At 47.6% G+C, this 21,877-nt stretch overlaps 1 protein-coding gene across 3 annotated transcripts in view; it reads left to right on the forward strand.

Annotated features, from left to right (window-relative positions):
* ATP2C2 (ATPase secretory pathway Ca2+ transporting 2) overlaps nt 1–21,877 on the forward strand; it is a 93,934-nt gene that overhangs the window by 15,439 nt on the left and 56,618 nt on the right. For all 3 annotated transcript variants that reach the window (XM_002761223.6, XM_008986310.5, XM_035281640.3), the window contains exons 2-3: nt 12,098–12,208; nt 19,245–19,361. In XM_002761223.6, coding sequence (XP_002761269.4) covers nt 12,098–12,208; nt 19,245–19,361 — 228 coding nt within the window. The remainder of the gene's footprint in view (nt 1–12,097; nt 12,209–19,244; nt 19,362–21,877) is intronic.

Genomic DNA, 21,877 nt, shown 5'->3' on the forward strand with positions numbered 1-21,877 from the left:
CCCCCCGCTTTGAAATCCCTTCCCCTTTGGCATTTTCTCAGGGTTAGTCCTGGGGCAGAATGGGTACCCAGGTTCCTCCTGGCATGGGGGCTGATCTGTTCAGCTCAAGACCATTGCAGCCAGGCCTCAAAGGCTGACAATAGAAATGGACAAGCCAGGGGCAGGTGTGGTGGCTCACGCTGTAATCCCAGCACTTTGGGAGACTGAGGCAGGAGGATCACTTGAAGTCAGAAGTTTGAGACCAGCCTGGCCAACATTGTGAAACCCCATCTCTACTAAAAATATGAAACATTTAGCCAGGGAAGGTGGTGGCACCGGTAGTCCGAGCTACTCAGGAGGCTCTGGCACCAGAATTGCTTGAACCTGGCAGGCAGAGGTTGCAGAGAGCCAAGATCTTTTCACTGTATTCCAGCCTGGACGACAGACTGAAAGTCCATCAAAGAAAAAAGAAGAAAGGAAGGAAGGAAGGAATGAAGGAAGGAAGGAAGGAAGGAAGGAAGGAAGGAAGGAAGGAAGGAAGGAAGGGAAATGAAGGAAAACGGGAGGGGAGCAAAGGAGAGGAGAGGGAAAGAAAAGAGGGGAGGATAGGAAAAGGAAGGAAAGGAGAGAAGGGGAGAGGGAAGGGAAAGGAGAGAAGGGGAGAGGGAAGGGAAAGGAAGGAGAGGAGAGGGAAAGGAAAGGAAGGAGAGGAGACGGAAGGAAAAGAGAGGGGAGGAGAGGAAAAGAAAGGGAAGGGAAAGGGAAGGAAAACAGCCAAGCCAGGAGAAAGAGCTGCTTCTCTCCTTGGATGATCCAGGTAAAGGCAGCCTCAGGAGAGACCAGCAGGTGTCTGCAGCTGGTCTAGGAGCAAAGCTGGGGGTTCCTGGAGCCACTGTCCCTGTCATCCTGGGCACAGCTCAGTGGCCCCACTACTTTCTGCTGCTTAGGCCACAAGCAGGTCAACTAGGAACCAGCCTTACTGTCCCAAAAGTGTGAAGTGTGAATCCATGCCAGGGAGGCCCAGCTGTGTGTCTAGAGGCGGGGAGGGGGGGTGCTGGCAGGAAAGCCTGCATCAGACCCTCGCTCCACACCTACCTGCAGTGACCTTGGGCAAAGCTCTCAACTCCAGGGCCTCGGTTTGCCCATCCAACAGAATGGGCACAGCACCTGCCAGCTTGAACTTTTGGTCAGATAGAGTGAAGGTGAACGTGATGATAAGCAGTCGTGTTTGGTTCATAGTATGTGCTCGGCCAATGTGGGTTGGACCTGAATATAGGAATGAACCTGGTTCCTCCCAGCCACACCATCATTTCAGAATCATTTCTTCACTTAGTGTCTGGAAATAATTTCAAATGGACAGAAAAGCTGTAAGGAGATGATCGAACAAACACGTCTGCAGCTCCTTCCTCCAGGGTCTCTGCCATTGTGAGCACCTGTCTGCACTGGCTGCGTCGTCCTCAGCCCACCACCCCCACTTCGGCATACACTGCAAACGTGACACTCTGCCATTCCTGAATGCATCTGCATGTGTGGGTTTTTTTCTGTTGTTGTTAGTTGTTTTTTTTTGAGACAGTCTTACTCTGTCACCCAGCTGAGTGCAGCAGCGCAATCTTGGCTTACTGTAGCCCCGACCTCTCGGGCTCAAGCGATCCTCCCACCTCAGCCTCCCAAGTATCTGGGACTACAGGTATGTGCCACCACACCCAGCTAATTTTTGTATTTTTGTAGAGATCAGGTTTCTCCATATTGCCCAGACTGATCTCAAACTCCTGAGCTTAAGCGATCCTCCCACCTCAGCCTCCCAAAGTGCTGGGATTACAGGTGTCTGCTACTCTGCCCAGCCTGTTTTCTTTAAACGACAATCTTCACTAATCACAACAGCATCCTAAAGTCAGGAAGTGGACATCCAGGCAATATGATCTTCCAGTCCACAAGTGCCAATCAGTGTTGTCCTGGTATCAGGGAGAGGAGGTGGCTCTTAGTTACCATGTCCTCCTAGTCTCCTTCTGTATGGAATACTCCTGTGGTTTTCCTTCTCTTCCTTATTCTTGACCTTTTTGAAGATTCCAGCCTCAGAGAATCCTAGGATCTCCCTCGATCTGAGTTTGTCTAATGTTTCCTTGGGATTTGGCTCAGGTTACGTGCTTTTGGAGAAAGCCTTGTGGCGTGACGCTGTGTTCTCCTTAGTACGTGTTATCGGGAGGCCCACCCAGCTGTTTGTCTCATTACTGGTGGTAGTCACGTGTGCCCCTTGGTTAAGATAGTGTCTGCCAGGTTTCCCTTTGCTATGGCTATTATTTTCTCCTTTGTAGTGATTAAGTATTTTACAGAGAGACATGTTGAGACTGTCAGTATCTGATTCTGGTTTTTCTTCACTCCTTAAGTTCAGCATGCATGGACTGTGCTTGGCTGAATGGATTACTGTCATAATGTTTGTTGAATGGTGATTTTAAAAATTCCATCTGTGTTAGTCCTTTCTCACACTGCTGTAAAGCAATACCTGAAGCTGGGCGTGGTGGCTCACACCTGTCCTCCCTGCACCTTGGGAGGCCAATGTGGGCAGATCACTCGAGGTCAGGAGTTTGAGACTAGCCTGGCTAACACGGGGAAACCCGGTCTCTATTAAAAATACAAAATTAGCTGGGCTTGGTGGTAGATGCCTGTAATTCCAGCTACCTGGGAGGCTGAGGCAGGAGAAGAGCTTGAACCCAGCAGGTGGAGGTTGCAGTGAGCTGAGATTGCACCACTGCACTGCAGCATACGTGACAGAGTGAGACTCTGTCTCAAAATACACACAAAAAGAAGGAATAGCTGAGACTGTGTGATTTGTAGGGAAAGGAGGTTTCATTGGCTCACAGTTCTGCACGCGTTACAAGTAGCACAGCGGCTTCTGCTTCTGGGCAGACCTCAGGACGTTTCCAGTCATGGTGGAAGGGAAAATAGGAGCGAGGTCTTACACGGTGGGAACGGGAGCAAGAGAGAGCAGAGAGCAGAGAAGGAGGGAGCAGAGAGCACAGAAGGAGAGAGCAGAGAAGGAGAGAGCAGAGAGCAGAGAAGGAGAGAGCAGAGAGCAGAGAAGGAGAGAGCAGAGAGCAGAGAAGGAGAGAGCAGAGAAGGAGAGAGCAGAGAGCACAGAAGGAGAGAGCAGAGAGCAGAGAAGGAGAGAGCAGAGAGCAGAGAAGGAGAGAGCAGAGAGCACAGAAGGAGAGAGCAGAGAGCAGAGAAGGAGGGAGCAGAGAGCACAGAAGGAGAGAGCAGAGAGCAGAGAAGGAGGGAGCAGAGAGCACAGAAGGAGAGAGCAGAGAGCAGAGAAGGAGAGAGCAGAGAGCAGAGAAGGAGAGAGCAGAGAGCACAGAAGGAGAGAGCAGAGAGCAGAGAAGGAGAGAGCAGAGAGCACAGAAGGAGAGAGCAGAGAGCAGAGAAGGAGGGAGCAGAGAGCAGAGAAGGAGGGAGCAGAGAGCACAGAAGGAGAGAGCAGAGAGCACAGAAGGAGAGAGCAGAGAGCACAGAAGGAGAGAGCAGAGAAGGAGGGAGCAGAGAGCAGAGAAGGAGGGAGCAGAGAGCACAGAAGGAGAGAGCAGAGAGCAGAGAAGGAGAGAGCAGAGAAGGAGGGAGCAGAGAGCACAGAAGGAGAGAGCAGAGAGCAGAGAAGGAGAGAGCAGAGAGCAGAGAAGGAGAGAGCAGAGAGCACAGAAGGAGAGAGCAGAGAGCAGAGAAGGAGAGAGCAGAGAGCACAGAAGGAGAGAGCAGAGAGCAGAGAAGGAGAGAGCAGAGAGCACAGAAGGAGAGAGCAGAGAGCAGAGAAGGAGAGAGCAGAGAGCACAGAAGGAGAGAGCAGAGAGCAGAGAAGGAGGGAGCAGAGAGCAGAGAAGGAGAGAGCAGAGAGCAGAGAAGGAGGGAGCAGAGAGCACAGAAGGAGAGAGCAGAGAGCAGAGAAGGAGAGAGCAGAGAGCACAGAAGGAGAGAGCAGAGAGCAGAGAAGGAGAGAGCAGAGAGCACAGAAGGAGAGAGCAGAGAGCAGAGAAGGAGGGAGCAGAGAGCACAGAAGGAGAGAGCAGAGAGCAGAGAAGGAGAGAGCAGAGAGCACAGAAGGAGAGAGCAGAGAGCAGAGAAGGAGAGAGCAGAGAGCACAGAAGGAGAGAGCAGAGAGCAGAGAAGGAGGGAGCAGAGAGCAGAGAAGGAGGGAGCAGAGAGCACAGAAGGAGAGAGCAGAGAGCACAGAAGGAGAGAGCAGAGAGCACAGAAGGAGAGAGCAGAGAGCAGAGAAGGAGAGAGCAGAGAGCAGAGAAGGAGAGAGCAGAGAGCAGAGAAGGAGAGAGCAGAGAGCACAGAAGGAGAGAGCAGAGAGCAGAGAGCAGAGAAGGAGAGAGCAGAGAGCAGAGAAGGAGAGAGCAGAGAGCAGAGAAGGAGAGAGCAGAGAGCAGAGAGCAGAGAAGGAGAGAGCAGAGAGCAGAGAAGGAGAGAGCAGAGAGCAGAGAGCAGAGAAGGAGAGAGCAGAGAGGGAAGCGTCACTTGATGTTAAATGACCAGATGTCATGAGAACTCACAGTCACCAGGACAGTACTAAGGGATGGTGCTAAACCATTCATGAGGTTCCTGCCTCCGTGACCCAGTCATCTCCCATCAGGCCCATCTCCAACGTTAGGGATTATGGTTCTACGTAACATTTGGTTGGGACGCAGACCCAAACCTCATCATCTGCCTTCATTTATGGTCTTCGATAAGGAGGAGCTTTGTCTTCGCCCTGTTGACTCGGTCATTTGTTCATTGGTATCAGCAGGAATGCAAGGACTCTGTGTTAGCCCATTCCCATGCTGCCATGAAGAAATACCTGAGACCGGGTCATTTATAAAGAAAAGAGATTTATTTGACTCATAGTTCCACATGTCTGGGTGGCCTCAGGAAACTTAGAGTCGTGGCAGAAGTCACCTCTTCACAGGGCGGCAGGAGAGAGAATGAGTGCTGAGCGAAGGAGGAAGCCCCTTATGAACCCCTTAGGAAACCGTCAGCTCTTGTGAGGACGCACTCCCTATCAGGAGCATGGGGGAACCGCTCCCACCATCTGATCGCCTCCCATGAGGTCCCTTCCTCAACATGGGAGGATTACAATTCAGATTATAATTCAAAATGAGATTTGGGTGGGGACACAGAGCCAGACCATACCAGACTCCTAGTTGATTAAATATGTGAGGATTTGTTACCATCAATATTTATTTTGATGCCTGATTATCTTAATTTCGCCACTGGAAACCCTTTCAAGTTCCCATTGAACTTGAGGAAGGAAAAGTGGTTCCCAGCTGCTTCCGTGTCCTCTTGACACTTCTCCCATGATCCTTTGAACACTTCCCTTCCTGGCGTGATGAGAAACATCAGCTTCATTTTGTACTTTCTATACCTTGGCCCTGGGAGAAGCCGTGTCTCCCAGGAACCTGGGCTGTTTCTATCAGGAGAATTACATTTAGAAAGCAAGAGCTGGAATTATGTGTTCACTGTCACTGGGGGCCGTGGCTCCTGACCCTCTCAGCGGAACGCGTGTAAGTGTGCGTATGCTGTGAGATCTATATAACGAGTTTTACATCTTTCTCTCTCTATAGCTCCGTGGATTCCAGTCCAATAAATGCCACAGGCTTTGTGCCAGCTCTTTGTCTATTTTTAACTCTTTCAATAACAGTAAGAACACCAGCTAGCATTACCATCATTTTATGTCCTTACTGCACACTTTCCCAGTATATCATTCATCTTACCTTGTCAACAGTCGCCCTGGCCACCACTCTGCCTGGCCATCTCCTCTTGGCCCGAAGGCACCACCATGCCTGAGCAAGGTGACTCTGCGTATCTCACTTTGTTCTGTTGATCGCTCCTTGCTCTCCGGGGTCCCAGTCCCACTGCGCTTGCACACACACACACACAGATGCACACAGATACTACCTAGAAGGGACTTCAGGGGCTCTGATGCCCTTCTTGACCTGAGGCTGAAATTTCACAAGCCCTTCCTCACATCAGTGCTAGGTGCGAGGTGTCATCATTTCCACGTTAGAGGGGAGGAGACTGCGACTCAGAAGAGACAAGGGGCTTGCTGAGGGTCACACAGCGTAGGTCAGGGGAGCCAGAATTTGAGCTCACACCAGGCTGAGTCTGGGCCTGGCGATGCCTCCTCTACCCTGTTGGCTGCATTTGGGGGTTTTTTGGTGTTTTCTTTTTTCTCCTTTTTTTTTTTTTTTGTCCTTAGCATTAAGAAGTATTCAGGCAGGCCCTTCTGAGTACACTTGCGATGTTCCTCCCTGTTTTCCCACATGGTCTTAAGCTCAATTGTCACCACTTACCTGTGGACAATGAGGTTGGGAGGTGCAGATCTGAGGGAGAAACTGTTTGGCAGTGATGACCATCACTGAACAGACGTGCCACACTCAGAACCTTAGACTAAGATAACCCTAGACTTAGCTCCGCTTCTGAGCGCATCTGGGCACTCATTGAACATGAATGGTCACAGGAGGGTTCTGTGTGAAAGCCCAAACTAGGCCGGGCATGATGGCTCACACCTGTAGTCCCAGCACTTTGGGAGAATCTGAGGCAGGCTGATCACCTGACTCCAGAGTTCAAGACCAGCCTAACATGGTGAAACCCTGTCTCTACAGAAATTAGCCAGGCACAGTGGCGGGTGCCTGTAATCACAGCACTCAGCGGGCTGAGACAGGAGAATCACTTGAACCCAGGAGGCGGAGGCTGCAGTGGGCCGAGATCACGCCATTGCACTCCACTCTAGGTGACAGAGTGAGACTCCATCTCAAAAAAAAAAAAAAAAAGAAAAAGACCCAAACTGGACACATAATGCCAGCCACGTGCACGTAGTCAAATAACCTGTGGTATGGCCACGAAGCAGAATACTTCCAATACCATAGAGCAGCAAAGGAGAATGCCTGACAGTTATTCGTGTAAAGGCACCTGTGAGGCTCACCATCTTTTCCCTTCTCCACGCTTGTGGCCCCTCAAGAAGAGGGCCTTGCTGGGCTGGCGTTTGAGCGTGTCTCCCAAGACAGGCCTTCTCAGACAGCTCTGGGTACATTTTAGAATATTAGAACAGCCTGGGGGACCGGTTGTGGTGGCTAATGCCAGTACTTCCAGCACTTTGGGAAGCTGAGGTGGGAGGATTGCTTGAGCCCAGGAGTCCCAGGCCAGCCAGCCTAGGTGACATTGTGAGATCCCATCTCTATATTTTAAAAAAAATCATGGGTGTGCAGGGAGTAGGGGTGGAGGGTGCTGTGCCCGCCACAGGCGGGACCCAGGAGAGTCAGGAGGACAGTTTCCAGGTGGTGGAGGGAGACCCTGCCTGTAGCAACAAAAAAAGATAGACTGGGCGTGGTGGTTCATGCCGGTAATCAAAGTACTGTGTGGGGCCAAGGCAGGTGGATCACTTGAACCCAGGGGTTCAAGACCAGACTGGGCAACATGGCAAAACCCTGTCTCAATTACAAATACAAAAAAAAAAAAAATTAGCCTGGTGTGATGGCACACACCTGTATTCCTAGCTTCTTGGGAGGCTGATGTGGGAGAATGAAATTGCTTGAGCCTGGGAGGCGGAGGTTGCAGTGAGCCGAGATTGTGCCATTGCACTCCCGCCTGAGCCACAGAGCAAGACCCTGCCTAAAAAACAACAAAATTCTCATTTTATTGAGGTGAAATTCACATAACAAAATCAACAAGCTCACAGTAAACAATGTCATGGCATCTAGTACATTCACAATGTCATGTGGCCACCACTTCTATTCAGTTCTGAAACACTGGAAAGAAACCCTGTGCCCATTAGGAGTGTGCCCCCATTCCCCCTTCCCCAGTCCCTAGCAACTCCCAGTCTGCTTTCTGCTCCTGTGACTTTGCCCGTTCTGGGCATCTCATGTGAGTGGAATCACATAGTGTGTGGCCTTTCATGTCTGGCTGCTTTTCTTCAGCATGATGTCTTCCAGGTTCATCCGTGTTGTGGCAAGTGTGAGTTTCCCATGGCTGCTGTCACAGAGTACAAAAATGTGGACACTTAAATGTAGATGTATTGTCTCAGTGCTAGAAGCTAGAGGTCAAGACTCTTGGAGTCAGCAGGGCTGTGCTCCCTCTGGAGGCTCCCGGGGAGAACCTGTTCCTCACTTCTCTTAGAGCTTCCAGCACGGCCAGCAGTCCACAGCGTTGGTTGACCTATGGACACGTCACTCCAGCCTCTGCCTCCATCATCACAGCCTGTCTCCTGTGTCTCCACGTGGAGTTCCCTGTGTGCATGTTTGTCTTTGTGCAAATTTCTCTTTCTTGCAAGATCATCGCTCATATTTGACCTCATCTGAGCTTGGTCATTTCTGTAAAGACCCCATCTGGATAGTCACATTCTGGTGCGTCAGGTGGTAGGCTTTCAGTGAACACTTTTGCAGAGGCCACAGTTAACAACATCCTCATGCGTCGGGATTGCATGGCTGTTCAAAGCTGAGCTGACGCTCTGCTGTCTGGATGGGCCACATTTTCCTTCTCTGTCATCTGTGGATGCAGATGGGCATTGGGCAGTGTCTGACTTTTGGGTCTCATGAACCGTGCTGCTGTGAGCAGAGTCCCTGTTTCCAGTACCCTTGGTTACAGAGCTAGGAGTATGTAGGTGGCTTTTACTCACAGAGGGAAGTTGGAGGCTGGGTCCTATCCCCTTTGGGCTTCTGACTCTGCCCCTCTAGTCACAAAACACAGGGGAGTGAGTGAGGTCTCTGCAGTCAACCTCCCTTCCCCTCCAGTGTCACCATGGCACGGCACCCTGCCACCCCCTGCCCTCCTCAGTCCACCTGGCTCATTCTCCAGGGACGTGTGGGCAGAAAACCCGAGGCCTTCAGATGTCCAGAGCACCTGAGAAAGGTTGGGACTCCTGCTAGTCCTGCCCTCAAAGGCAGGGGTTTGGGTGCCTTTGATCCTTTTCTTCTGGATTTCTTTCTTTTTTGAGACAGAGTCTCACTCAGTTGTCCAGGCTGGAGTGCAGTGGCTCGATCTTGGCTCATTGCAATTTCTGCCTTCTGGGTTCAAGCAATTCTCCCTGACTCAGCCTCCCAAGTAGCTGAGATTACAGGCACCTGACACCATGCCTGGCTTATTTTTGTATTTTTAGTAGTGATGGCATTTTGCCACGTTGGCCAGGCTGGTCTCAAACTCCTGACCTTAGATGATTTGCCTGCCTTGGCCTCCAAAGTGCTGGGATTACAGGCAGGAGCCACCATATCCGGCCCTTTTCTTCTGGATTTTTATCGTGGCAAAATATACGGAACATAAATTTCACCATTTCAACTGTTTTTAAGGGCGCGGTTCACTGGCATTCCCATTGTTGGGTAACGGTCACCAACATCCGCCTCCAAAACTCTCTCATCTTTCCCGAAGAGACTCTGTAGTCATTAAACATGAACTCCCCAACTCCTGGTAACCTCTGTTCCCCTTTCTGTCTCTACGAGTGGGACTATTTTAGGGACTTCCTATAAGTGGAATCCTGCAGGATTTGTCCTTTTGGGGCTGGTATCACCAGGCATGACGCCTTGAAGGTTCATCCATGTTGCAGTCTGTGTGGGGTCTGGACTGGCTCTTGTCCTGAGAGCCCTGGAATCTAGGCAAGTGTTTTCAAGCATGAGGTGTGTGTGTGTGTGATGGGATTTATGTGTTTCAAGCCAGGTGCAGTGGCTCACACCTGTAATCCCAGCACTTTCAGAGTCTGAGGTGGGCAGATCATTTGAGGTAAGGAGTTTAAGACCAGCCTGGCCAACATGGTGAAAACCCGTCTCTACTAAAAATACAAAAACAAATTAGCTGGGCATGGTGGTGCACATCTGTAATCCCAGCTGCTAGAGAGGCTGAGCCAGTAAAATTGTTTGAACCTGGGAGGAGGAGGTTGTAGTGAGCTGATATCACACCACTGCACTCCAGCCCGGATGACAGAGCAAGACTCCATCTCAAAAAAAAAAAAGAGGAAAAGTGAATTCAATGTAGTGGTGAGAAATGGCAAGACCCAGGCAGTTGAGGGAGTGTGGGGGATGGGGAGAGTGGCAAGCCCCAGCCTGCCTCCACCTGTGGTGTGAGCGAGAATCAAGCACTTTCTTTGGCATAGCGGAACCAGATCTTTAGAATGGGGGTGGGGGGAATGTCTTATTATGCAATGCACATTTTTCTTTGCAGTAACTTTACAAAGAACACAAAGTTGACTTAAGGAAGGCTGCCAAAGGACAGCTACGTCTGCTGAAAGATCTGTGTAATTGCTGCTGTGCTCCCGGACACTGGACATGAGTGAAAAGCACCAGGAAATGGGGGTGGCTAGCAGAGCTTTTCTAAGCAAACAAGCATTTGGGAGGAGACAGTTTGGGGTTGGGGAGGATGCTGGCAAGAAGGAAGAGGGGGATTTGCAATCTCAATCAGCTAAAGGAAGAAGTTAGTACCTCTCCTGCTTCCTCCTTCCCACTTACCAGTAACCTGCTGGAAAAGGAAAAGATGATTATCACATCCGATACTAGGAATGATACTGGAGAAATACCTTGTGCTTTCCTGATTCTCAGGTCGCGTTTGTGTTAGCAAAGCCTCCCAAAGCCTCCAGGTGTTTCACATGGCTTCTTTCCAGCCCCGTGGGTCTCAACACAGAGTGCTGGGACTCCCGAACTTGGCTGTGTTTCCTCTCCCCTTTTCTTGGGTTATTTAAAATGTCCCATAGAGTCAGGCTGCGATACCACCTATCACCAGCAGGAGGCTCTCTCTACCATATGGTGCAAACTTGATGGAGAATCCCAGAAGTTCAAGGTTCAGGATTCTAAATATGTGTATTGTTGCCCTACTCTGTCCACTTACAAGTTTCAGTTCTGTTAAATAAGTTTGCTCAGCCTGGGCAACATACGGAGACTCTGTCTATCTCTACAAAAAAATCTAAAAATTAGCCAGGTATGATAGCAAACACCTGTGGTCTCAGCTATTCAGGTGGGTAAAGCAGGATTCCCTGAGCCTGGGAGGCTGAGGGTGCAGCGAGCCCTGATTGCGTCACTGTACTCTAGCCTGGGTGACAACAACGACAAAAAAGCTTGCTTAAAAATAGATGCGTCAGTATCAGCCAACAACTAACAACTGGAACCAGAACGTTTATCAACAGAACAAATAAACCGTGATATACTCATACAGTGGAATACTAAGCTGCTGTGACAATTAGCAGACTGCTGCGACGTGCAGCATCTTGTATGAATCCACTAACAGTGTTGAGTAAAAGAAATCAGATGAGAAAGCATGTATGAGCGTATAATGCATGTTACCACTACCGTAAAGTTCAGACCTGGTCTGTGAGGATAGAAACCATGAGAGCAGTTACTTCCCAGGTAGGTAGGGGACCGCTCATATCTGTTTCCTAATTTGGAGGCTGGTTATAAGGGTTAGTTTGTGAGTTGCACACATATGTATACTTTTTGTGTGTATGTTATACTTTTTTTTTTTTTTGAGACGGAGTTTCGCTCTTGTTACCCAGGCTGGAGTGCAATGGCGTGATCTCGGCTCACCGCAACCTCCACCTCCTGGCTTCAGGCAATTCTCCTGCCTCAGCCTCCTGAGTAGCTGGAATTACAGGCACACGCCACTGTGCCCAGCTAATTTTTTGTATTTTTAGTAGAGACGAGGTTTCACCATGTTGACCAGGATGGTCTTGATATCTTGACCTCGTGATCCACCCGCCTCTGCCTCCCAAAGTGCGTATGTTATACTTTTAAAAAACACATCTGGATGGGCGCAGTGGCTCACACCTGTACCCCTAGCACTTTGGGAGGCCAAGGCAAGATCACCTGAGGTCAGGAGTTTTGAGACCATCCTAGCTGGCCAACATGGTGAAACCTCATTTCTACTAAAAATACGAAAAAATTAGCTGGATGTGGTGACATGCACCTGTAATCCCAGCTACTTGGGAGACTGAGGCAGGAGAATTGCTTGAACCCAGGAAGCAGAGGTTCCAGTGAGCTGAGATCACACCACTGCACTCCAGCCTGGGTAACAGAGCAAGACTCCATCTCAAAAATATCAAATTAAATTAAAAAATAAATCAGTGCATCAGTACGAGAGTTCAATTTGCTAAACAGGAGCCCTGTTCTTTTCACAGATTGATGAACAGAATGAGCTGAAAGCCATCGAAAAAGAGAAGAAGGTGACAGCCCTGCCCCCCAGGGAAGCGTGCAAATGCCATAAAGAGGATTTGGCCGAAGTGTTTTGTGTAAGAATTGAATTTGCGTCTGGTGCTAATTATGTTTGAAAGAGAACAAGGCAGCGCCCTGAACAGGGCTCTGAAATTGCACGTTATCATACAATTGTATCATCCATGTCGAAAAAGATTGTTGATGGTGAACAGTTGGGATTCCAGGGGTAGAATATCGTACTTGTCAGTAGAGCTAATCCTCACCAGGCCCTTACTGGAAGACGGGCGTCCTTTCAGGCTCCCTGTGTACACCGCTTCTCTTAATCCTCACGTTTGTTGGCAAAAACATGAAGGCATGGACGATGAAGCTGAGGCACAGGAAGTAGCACAGCCCAGCATGGAGTGTGGGTTTCCCATCAAAGCCAAACTCTTAGTAATCCCGTCTTTTGTAATCCATGGAGTTGCCAGGTACTGAAACCAAGTTCTCCCAAGTTTCTCAAGTGAGTTTGAATTCCTGGCCAGTGCAAGACAAGAAACATTTGCATTGCACAGAGTGTGTGTGCGTGTGTGTGTGCGTGCATGCGCGCGTGCATATTCATAACCACTACACTTTGGGAGAGGAAATAAACCCCCCTAGTAAAAGGGCTTGCTACAATTTCAGGATGTTGGAAGCTGACATTTCATGTGTCTTTTCTTGAGAATAACTCAACTCTGCTTAAATTCAAGCCCTGTTTATTAGTACTTGAAGAGGGGGAGGAAATATTTCTTCTCTGCCTAGACATTATCCCTACCTAAATGAGCTAAATGAGAATTTACCTAAAATGAGCTAAATTCTCTTTCGCTATTCAGAAGAATCTAGAAATCGATTGTTTTCCCTCTTACCTCTACCAGGGAGTACTGTTTTCTTCTTAGTGACTTTTCACAAACAAGGACACCTTTGTTGTGACCAGAACTACAAACTCCTTCCATTGCTACTGACTTATACATTAGCTGTTTTTAAAGAATTTGTTTACAGAAAGAGCTTGAGAGGCCGGGTACAGTGGCTCATGCCTGTCATCCCAGCACTGTGGGAGGCTGAGGTGGGCGGGAGTTTGAAACCAGCCTGACCAACATGGAGAAACCCCATCTCTACTAAAAACAGAAAATTAGCTGGGTGTGGTGGCGCATGACTGTAATCCCAGCGACTTGGGAAGCTGAGGCAGGAGAATCACTTGCACACAGGAAGCAGAGGTTGCAGTGAGCCAAGATAATGCCATCTCACTCACGCCTGGGCAACAAGAGCAAAACTCCATCTCAAAAAAAAAAAAAAAAAAAGCAAGCTTGAATGGTATTGGGCACAGTATAATTGTTTTAGCTACTGTTTCTTTTTTATTTTTAATTTTTGTGGGTACATAGAAGGTATATATATACATGAGTTCCAGAGATACTATGAGACAGGCATGTGATGTGTAATAATCATGTCGGGGTAGACGGGGTACCCGTCCTCTCAAGCATTTATCATTTGTGGTACAAGCGATCCAGTTATACTTAGTTATTTTTAAATGTACAATTAAATTATTTTTGACGAAGATCACCCTATTGTGCCAGCAAATACTAGGTCTTACTTATTCTTTCTAACTTTATTTTTGTACCCATTAACCCTCTCCACTTTCTCCCACGTGCCGTTACCAGGCTCTGGTAACCATCCGACTGGCTCCATGAGTTCAATTGTTTTGTTAGTTCCCACACATCAGTGAGAACCTGCAAAGTCTGTCTTTCTGCGCCCAGAGGTCACTATGTTATTTCATTGAATATGATGACCTCCGGTTCCATTCATGTTGTTGCAAATGACAGGATCTTATCCTTTTTGATGGGTGCATAGTACTCCATTGTGTACATCCACCACAGTTTCTTTATTTCTCTGTTCATGGGCACTTAGGTTGCTTCCAAACTTTGGCTGTTGTGAATAGTGCTGGAGCAGACATGGGAGCATAGCTGTCCCGTCAGTATTCTGATTTCCTTTTCTTGCTTGTGTACCTAGGAGTGGGATTGTGGACCATATGACAGTTGTATTTTTAGGTTTTTTTAGGAACCTTCCAAACTGTTCGTTAGAGTTGTTGTACTAGTTTACATTACCACCGACAGTCTGCAAGGGTTCCCTCTTGTCCACATCCAGGATTTGATATTGAAAAGGCCGTTTCAACGGCAAGGAGATGATACCTCATTGTAGTTTTGATTTGCATTTCTCTGACGATCAGTGAGCAACCTTTTCATGTACCTGTTTGCCATTCATATGTCTTCTTTTAAGAAATGTCTGTCCAGATCTCTGCCCATTTCAAAAGCAGGTCATTAGATTTTTTTTCCTGTAGGGTTGTTTGAGCTCCTAATATATTCAGGTTATTAATCCCGTGTCAGATGGGTAGTTTAGGAATATTTTCTCCCGTTCTGTGGGTTGTCTCTTCACGTTGATGATTTCCTTTGCGGTGCAGAAGCTTTTTAACTTGATGTGATCCCATTTGTCCATTTTTTCCTTGGTTGCCTGTGCGTATAGGATATTACTCAAGGAATCTTTGCCCATTTCAGTGTCCTGGAGAGTTTCCCCAGTGTTCTCTTGGTAGTTTCATAGACCGTGATCTTAGATGTAAGTCTTTTTTTTTTTTTTAGATGGAGTCTCACTCTGTCACCCAGGCTGGAGTGTGGGAGTATGGTGGTGCGATCTTGGCTCACTGCAACCTCTGCCTCCTGGGTTCAAGTGATTCTCCTTCCTCAGCCTTCCATAATAGCTGGAATTTCCACCTCCTGGATCAAGCAATTCTCCTGCCTCAGCCTCCTGTAGTAGCTTGGATTACAGATATGCACCACCACATCCAAATAATTTTTGTATTTTTAGTAGAGATAGGGTTTTGCCTTGTTGGCCAGACTGGTTTCAAACTCCTGACCTCAGGTAATCTGTCCACCTCATCTTTAATCCATTTTGATTTGATTTTTGTTGATAATGAGAGAGTAGTCATCTCAAATTTTATCTGATCCCTATCAAATTTCACTCTCCTTCGTATGGATCTTTAGTTTTCCCAATACCATTTATTAAAGAGATTGCCCTTTCCCTGGTGGATGTTCTTGGTGCCTTTGTCGCTGCAGATGTATGGATTTATATCTGGGTTCTCTATTCTGTTTCACTGATCTCTGTATCTGTTTTCATGCCAGTACCATGCTGTTTCAGTTACTAAAGCTCTGTTGTATAATTTAAAATTAGGTAATATTCCTCCAGTGTTGTTCTTTTTCCTTAGAATAACTTTGGCTATTCTGGGTCTTTTGTGATTCCATATAAATTGAATTTTTTTTTCTATTTCTGTAAAGCATGTTGCATGTTCTCACTAATAAGTGTGTGTTGAACAATGAGAGCACATGGACACAGGGAGGCGAATATCACACACCAGGGCCTGTTGGGGGGTGGGAGGGCTAGGGGAGGGATAGCAGGGGGGTGGGGGGGATCAGGGAGGGATGGCATTAGGAGAAATACCTAATGTAGATGACGGGGGATGGATGCAGCAAAGCACCATGACGTAGGTATACCTATGTGACAATCCTGCACACTCTGCACATGCACCCCAGAACTTAAAATACAATTTAAAACGGGGGGAAAAAGAATGTCACTGGTATTTTGACAGGGATTGTGTTAAAGCTGGAGGTTGCTGTGGGTAGTTTGAACATTTTAACAATATTGATTCTTCCAATGTGGAGTAGCTTCCGTTTCTCTGTCTTCAGTTTCTTGCATCAGTCTTCTATGGTTTTCATTGTAGAGACTTTTTACTTCCTAGATATTTAATTGGCAGCTATTGTAAATGGGATTGCTTAATCGATTTCTTTCTCACGTTGCCTGCTCTTAGCATGTAGCAATGCTACTGACCTTGTGTGTTGAGTTTGTATCCTCCAGGTTTGCTGATTTTGTTTTTGAGTTCTAACAGCTTTAGGTGGAATCTTTAGGTTTATTTCAAACATAAGATCATATCATCTGCAAACAAGAATCATTTGACCTCTTTTTCAATTTGGACACCCTTTTTTTTTTTTTTTAACTCCCGTCTGATTGCTCTAGCTAGAACTCACAATGCTTTGTTGAAAAACAATGGTAAAGTGGGTATCCTACAGGGAAAGCCTTCAGTTCGTTTCTCATTCACTGTGATACTAGCTCTGGGTTTGTCATATATTAGACCCAGTTTTTTTAGGGCTTCTCACGAAGAGGTGTTGAATTTCGTCACGTCTTTTTCAGCATTAATTGAAATGATCATATGGTTTTTGCCCTTCATTCTGTTGATACTACGTATCACATTACTGGATTCGTGTGTGGTGAACCATCCTTGCATCCTTGGGGTAAGTTCCACGTGGTCATGATGAACTTTCTTTCCAATGTGTTACTGCATTCCGTTGATTGTATCTTGTGGAGGATTTTTGTATCAATAGTCATCCGTGGTGATGGCCAGTCGTCTTCTTTTTTTAAATGTGTCTTTGTCTGGTTTTTGTATCAAGGTAGTAGTAGCCTGGTAGAATGAAAGTATTCCCTGCTCCTCTATTTTTTGGAATAATTTGAGTAAGATTGGTATCCATTCTTTAAATGTTTCATGGAATTCAGCAGTGAACCCACTGGGTCCTAGACTTTTCCTAACTGGAAGACTTTGTATTATGGCTTCAATCTTATTACTTATTATTATTCTATTCAGGCTTTGGAGTTCTTCCTGGTTCAATCTTGGTAGGGTCTGTGTGTCTAGAAATGTATCCATTTTTTCTGTATTTTCCAACTTACTGGCATGTAGTTGCTCATGGTAGCCACTAAGGGTCCTTTGCCTTTCTGAGACATGAACTGTAAAGTCTCCTTTTTCATTTTTGTTTTTGGATATTCTTTTTGTCTTAGTCTGGCTAAAGGTTTGTTAGTTTATCTTTAAAAAAAAAAAAACACTCGTTTCTTAAGACAGGCCAATTCTTTGAAATCTCTGTGGTAAATGCACAACATAGAATTTACCATTTTAACCATGTTTTTTTTTTTCCAAGACTCACTCTGTTGCCCAGGCTCAAGGGAAATGCTGCAATCAAGGCCCGCTGCAGCCTCAACCTCCTGGGCTTAAGCAATCCTCCTGCCTCAGCCTCCTGAATAGCTGAGACTACAGAGTCTGCCACCTCCCTGGGCTAATGTTTTAAATTTTTTGTAGAGCCAAGGTCTCTCTATATTGCCCAGATTAGCTCTGAAGTCTTGGGCTCAAGCGATGCTCCCACATCAGCCTCCTAAAGTACTGGGACTGCAGGTGTGCGCCCCTGGGCCTGGCCTTAAGCATTTCACAGCTACATCAAGTACATTCTCATTGTTGTGTGACCATCACCATTATCTACCTCCAGAATTCTTTTTTTTTTAATTTTAACATTTACCAGTTTATTATAAAGGCGATGGCAAAGGATGCAGATGAAGAGATGCATAGGGCAAGTAATGGGTGAAGGGGTGCAGAGCTTCCATGCCCAGTGCTGCTATGAACATGGTTGTTCAAACATCTCCCTGGGTGCCACTCTCCAGGAACTTCCCTGTGTTCAGCTACGTGAAGCCTCACTGAAGTCTTTGGGTTTTCAGGGAAGCTTCATGACGTCGGCATTCCTTCCCCCAGATTATAGGGTGGGACCCTCTCATGGGAGGGTCTTAAGACCCACAGTCCGCAAGTTGGGGGGGTACGTTAGCATCTCCAGAATTCTTTTCATCTCGTAAAACTGAGTCTGTCTCCATTAAATACTCACTCCCTGTTCCCCCTCCCTCTAGCCTCTGGCACCCACCATTCTACTTTCTGTCCCTGCAGTTTGATCAGTCTAGGTAACTCATATGTGGAATCAACAGAACTTGTCTTTTTGTGTCTGATTTATTTCACTTAACTTCAACCTCAAGGTTCAACTTAAAGGTGTATCCACGTTGTAGCCTGTGGCAGCATTTTCTTTCATTCTGAGGTGAAATATTTCACTGTATATGTATTCCACATTTATACATTCATTCAACCCTTGACAGATTCGTGGGTTACTTCCCCCTTTTGGCTTTGTGAACAGTGCTATGAACATGGTTGTACAATTGAGACCCACTTCCATTTCCTTTGGATGTATACCCAAAAAATGGAATTGCTGGATCTGATAACTCCCTTTTTAATTTTTGGAGGAACTGCCACACAGTCTTCTAAACAGCTGCACCATTTGACATTCCCAAGACCTGTTGGAAACAGGTTTATAACGTCGGGAAGAATCCACACCGAGACAGTGGCTCACTCAGCAAGGCTAGCTTACTTCCTGCAGGAAGGGTGCAACTCTCCGGCAGTCTTGCTATGAGAGCACAGTTGAACGAGGGAGACAGGGACGTTTATGACTTTCATAACCTGATGCAATCGCCCTACGGCTGTGTCCAGTTTCCATTGGCCAGAATGGGACCTCTCATTCTATGCTTGACCCGATTGGCTAAAAACTTGGAAATTTTCTAAAGAAATAAAGGCAGAGGAGAACAAAGGAAATGAGAAAGTGACTTGAGGAATTCTCAGAGAAGGGATAACATTTCCAAATAAGGAAGGGGGATAAACTTTGACCTAAGACTTGCCTGGGCTTGTCCAGACGTGTCAGGGCGAATATCTAGGTGAAAGTGTAAGAGTAAGAACATATGCACTTATTTCTCCATTATGACTAACAGCCACTCTAAGATTATTAGCAAAAGTTTTAAAGTAAATTAAACTTTGAATAAACTGTTATTCATAATGAACTAAGAAAAGCTTTGAAGAGAAACTTTTTATTTATTCTTATTTCCCACAGACCCATTTTTTTTTTTTTTTTTAAAAGAAGAAAGTGTAAGTTTCGGCATTTCAGGAAGTCCACATTGCGATTCCATTTGTCGAAATTTGAGACGGGTCATCTTTTCTGCTGTGATTATAATGGTCATTGGACTGTGCATTTTCCTTCTCTCTCTGTCCCATCTGCACAGGGTCTTTGAACAAGTCCCAGCACCTGGGTGGGCGAGCCCGTGTCCCTGCCCATCATGGAAGCCACTGCCTTCTAGAGTGGAAGTCTGTGCCTTGCAGCCTCATTCCTTGCTGGGTCCATCAGTGAGCTTGTGCTTCACCTCTCCCTCCAGGTGGACTTACACACTGGGCTGTCGGAGTTCTCGGTGGCGCAGCGCCGGCTGGTCCACGGCTGGAATGAGTTCGTCGCCGACACTACCGAACCCGTGTGGAAGAAATACTTGGATCAGGTAGGACCAGAGGTGTCGTTCTTTGCATTAATATGCGTAAGCCAGGGAGGGTGGGACAGCCATTAGATCTTGCAGTGTTGATTGAAGGCATCTTTGGACTGGTCCCTCCTCATTCCGGCTGCTCCCAGTCAGCATGAGCATCCCCCTTGAGCAAATCGCCAACTCCCCAGGCAGCCATGATCAGGAAGAATAGTGATCACATTCACAGACAGTATAGCTGGCCTCCGGCCCCATCTAAATGAGTAGGTGAATAGGTAAGCATGCACTTACTCACCCTCCTAATCCTGGCTTTGCACATGACGAAAGGGAAGTACAGAGGTTCAAAGATTTCCCCAGAGTTGCCAGGTTTAGCAAATAACAATATAGGATGCCCTGTTAAATCTGAATTTCAGGCCAGGCATGGTGGCTCACACCTGTAATCCCAGCAATTTGGGAGGCTGAGGCAGGTGGATCACTTGAGCCCAGGAGTTCAAGACCAGCCCAGGTAACATGACAAAACCCCATTTCTACTAAAAATACAAAAATTAGCTGGGCATGGTAGTGAATGCCTGTAATCCCAGCTACTCAGGAGGCTGAGGTGGGAGGATTATTTGAACTCGGGAGGCAGAGGCTGCAGTGAACTGACATTGCCCCACCGCACTCCAGCATGGGCAACAGAGTGAGACTGTGTCTCAAACCACAGCAACAAAAACCCGACAAAGTAAATTTCTTTCTAGTATAAGCGTGTCCCAAATAACACAGTGGACATGCTTATACTAAGAAGAAAAAGCTCCTTGTTGATCTGAAATTCAGATGTCATTGGGTGTCCTATAGCATCTGTAACCTGAGCCCAAAGTCACATAGCAGCAAGGAGCAGTGCAGAGAAGTGCAGCCAGGGAGCCGCACCCAGAGCCCCTGCCCTTGCTGGCGGCTGCCACCAGTGCTGTCGTGGTGCTGAATGAACGGCACACAATCAAATGCCTGGAAGCCACTAGGAAGAGGAAAGAAAACACTGCCATTGACACAGCTCCAAGCTCCAGTCTCGTAGTCTGCAGCCCCTGCCGCCTTCCTAGGACAAGCTCAGAAAGGCCCAGTGAACAGGCAGGATTTTCCAGGTGTCTGATGGCAATTAAATGGCCTTAGATCCCCTTTTCCAGCCTTTTGCTTGCCCTTGGCCCCATCCCTGACGTCTCCCCTCATTCATTCTCTGGCCCCTGGGCTGCCCCAGGTTTCAGCTGCCTTCCTATTGGCTCTGTGTTTATAGCTTCCTCAACTGGTCGATTCAGGGACCAGTCACAGTCCTCCATGTAGCATCCTTAGTCTCCACTCTCCTTGTGGTTCCCTCCCTGATTGTGGCTCAGTTCTCAGTGTTCTGGGGATGTTCTTCATGGGTGCGTTTTGGCACCAAAATAGGTTTCTGGGTATGCAGGTGGCTCTGGGCAGTCCAGAAGCTTCCTAAAACTTCAGGGCTGAGAAGAGGCAGTGGAGGCTCCCGGAAGCTGGGGTTCAGGAAAACAGGCTGAGACATGGACTGTGAGGGAGGAGCTCCCCTCTGCAGCTGGAGCCCTCTTCACTCCACCCTGGCACCCCTTCCACTAGGACCCACTCCCCCCACTTCCCCTGATTGTCCTCCTTCCCCTCTGCCCTGTCAACCCTCCATGAACATCTTCCTTCACACCAAGGGTCCTCTTCCAGCCCCCAGCCAGAGTGTTCCCCAAAATCAAATCTCTTAAATTTCTTGACAGCAGAGGACCTGCTCATTCATTTTATACCTTGTCGATTCAGCAATGTATCAGTGTGAATCCTCGTAGGACTGGATGGGAGCTCCCAATGGCTGAATGAGTATACAGATTCTGTCTGCACTCCCTTACTAATTCCTGACACGTGTTGAGTTCTTGCCATGTGCCAAATGTTGCGATTCTCCTATCTTTCCGCCAGTAACAGGGAACTTACCGCCTCACAAGGTAGCCCTGTTCCTCTGTCTCAGGAGTCTCAGCAGTTGGAATTCCACCTTAGCACAACCTAAGGCTCTGGATGGGTTGGCTGGGTGGATGCTCTGGATGGGATGGCAGGGAGGCACTAGGCTGGTGTTCTGAAGAGGTGGCATCTTGGCAGAGACCTGAGTGAAGTGAGGAGAGAAGCTGTGTGAGGATGTGGTTGGAGGGCGTCACTGGAGGGCAGGGTGCAGAGGCCCTGAAGGGACAGGAGCCTGGCGGCCTGGGGAGCAAGGTTCCCAGACCTGGTGCCTTCTTGTTATTATTCCTGGGATAGGGTTTCGCTTTGCTGTCCAAGCAGGAGTGCAGTGGCACAAACAGCCGACCCGAGTCTCAGCTTCCTAGGCCCCAATGATCCTCCTGCCTTAGCCTTCTGAATAGCTGCGATCACAGGTGCACACTACCATTCCCAGCTATCATTTTTTCTTTTTTTTTTGTAAAGATGTGGTTTTGCTGTGCTGCCCAGGCTGGACGCAAACTCCCGGGCTTAAGTGGTCCTCCGGTTTCAGCCTCCCAAAATGCTGGGATTACGCGCGAGCCTCT

Source organism: Callithrix jacchus, chromosome 20 (assembly GCF_049354715.1).
Source record: "Callithrix jacchus isolate 240 chromosome 20, calJac240_pri, whole genome shotgun sequence".
NCBI lineage: Eukaryota > Metazoa > Chordata > Mammalia > Primates > Cebidae > Callithrix > Callithrix jacchus.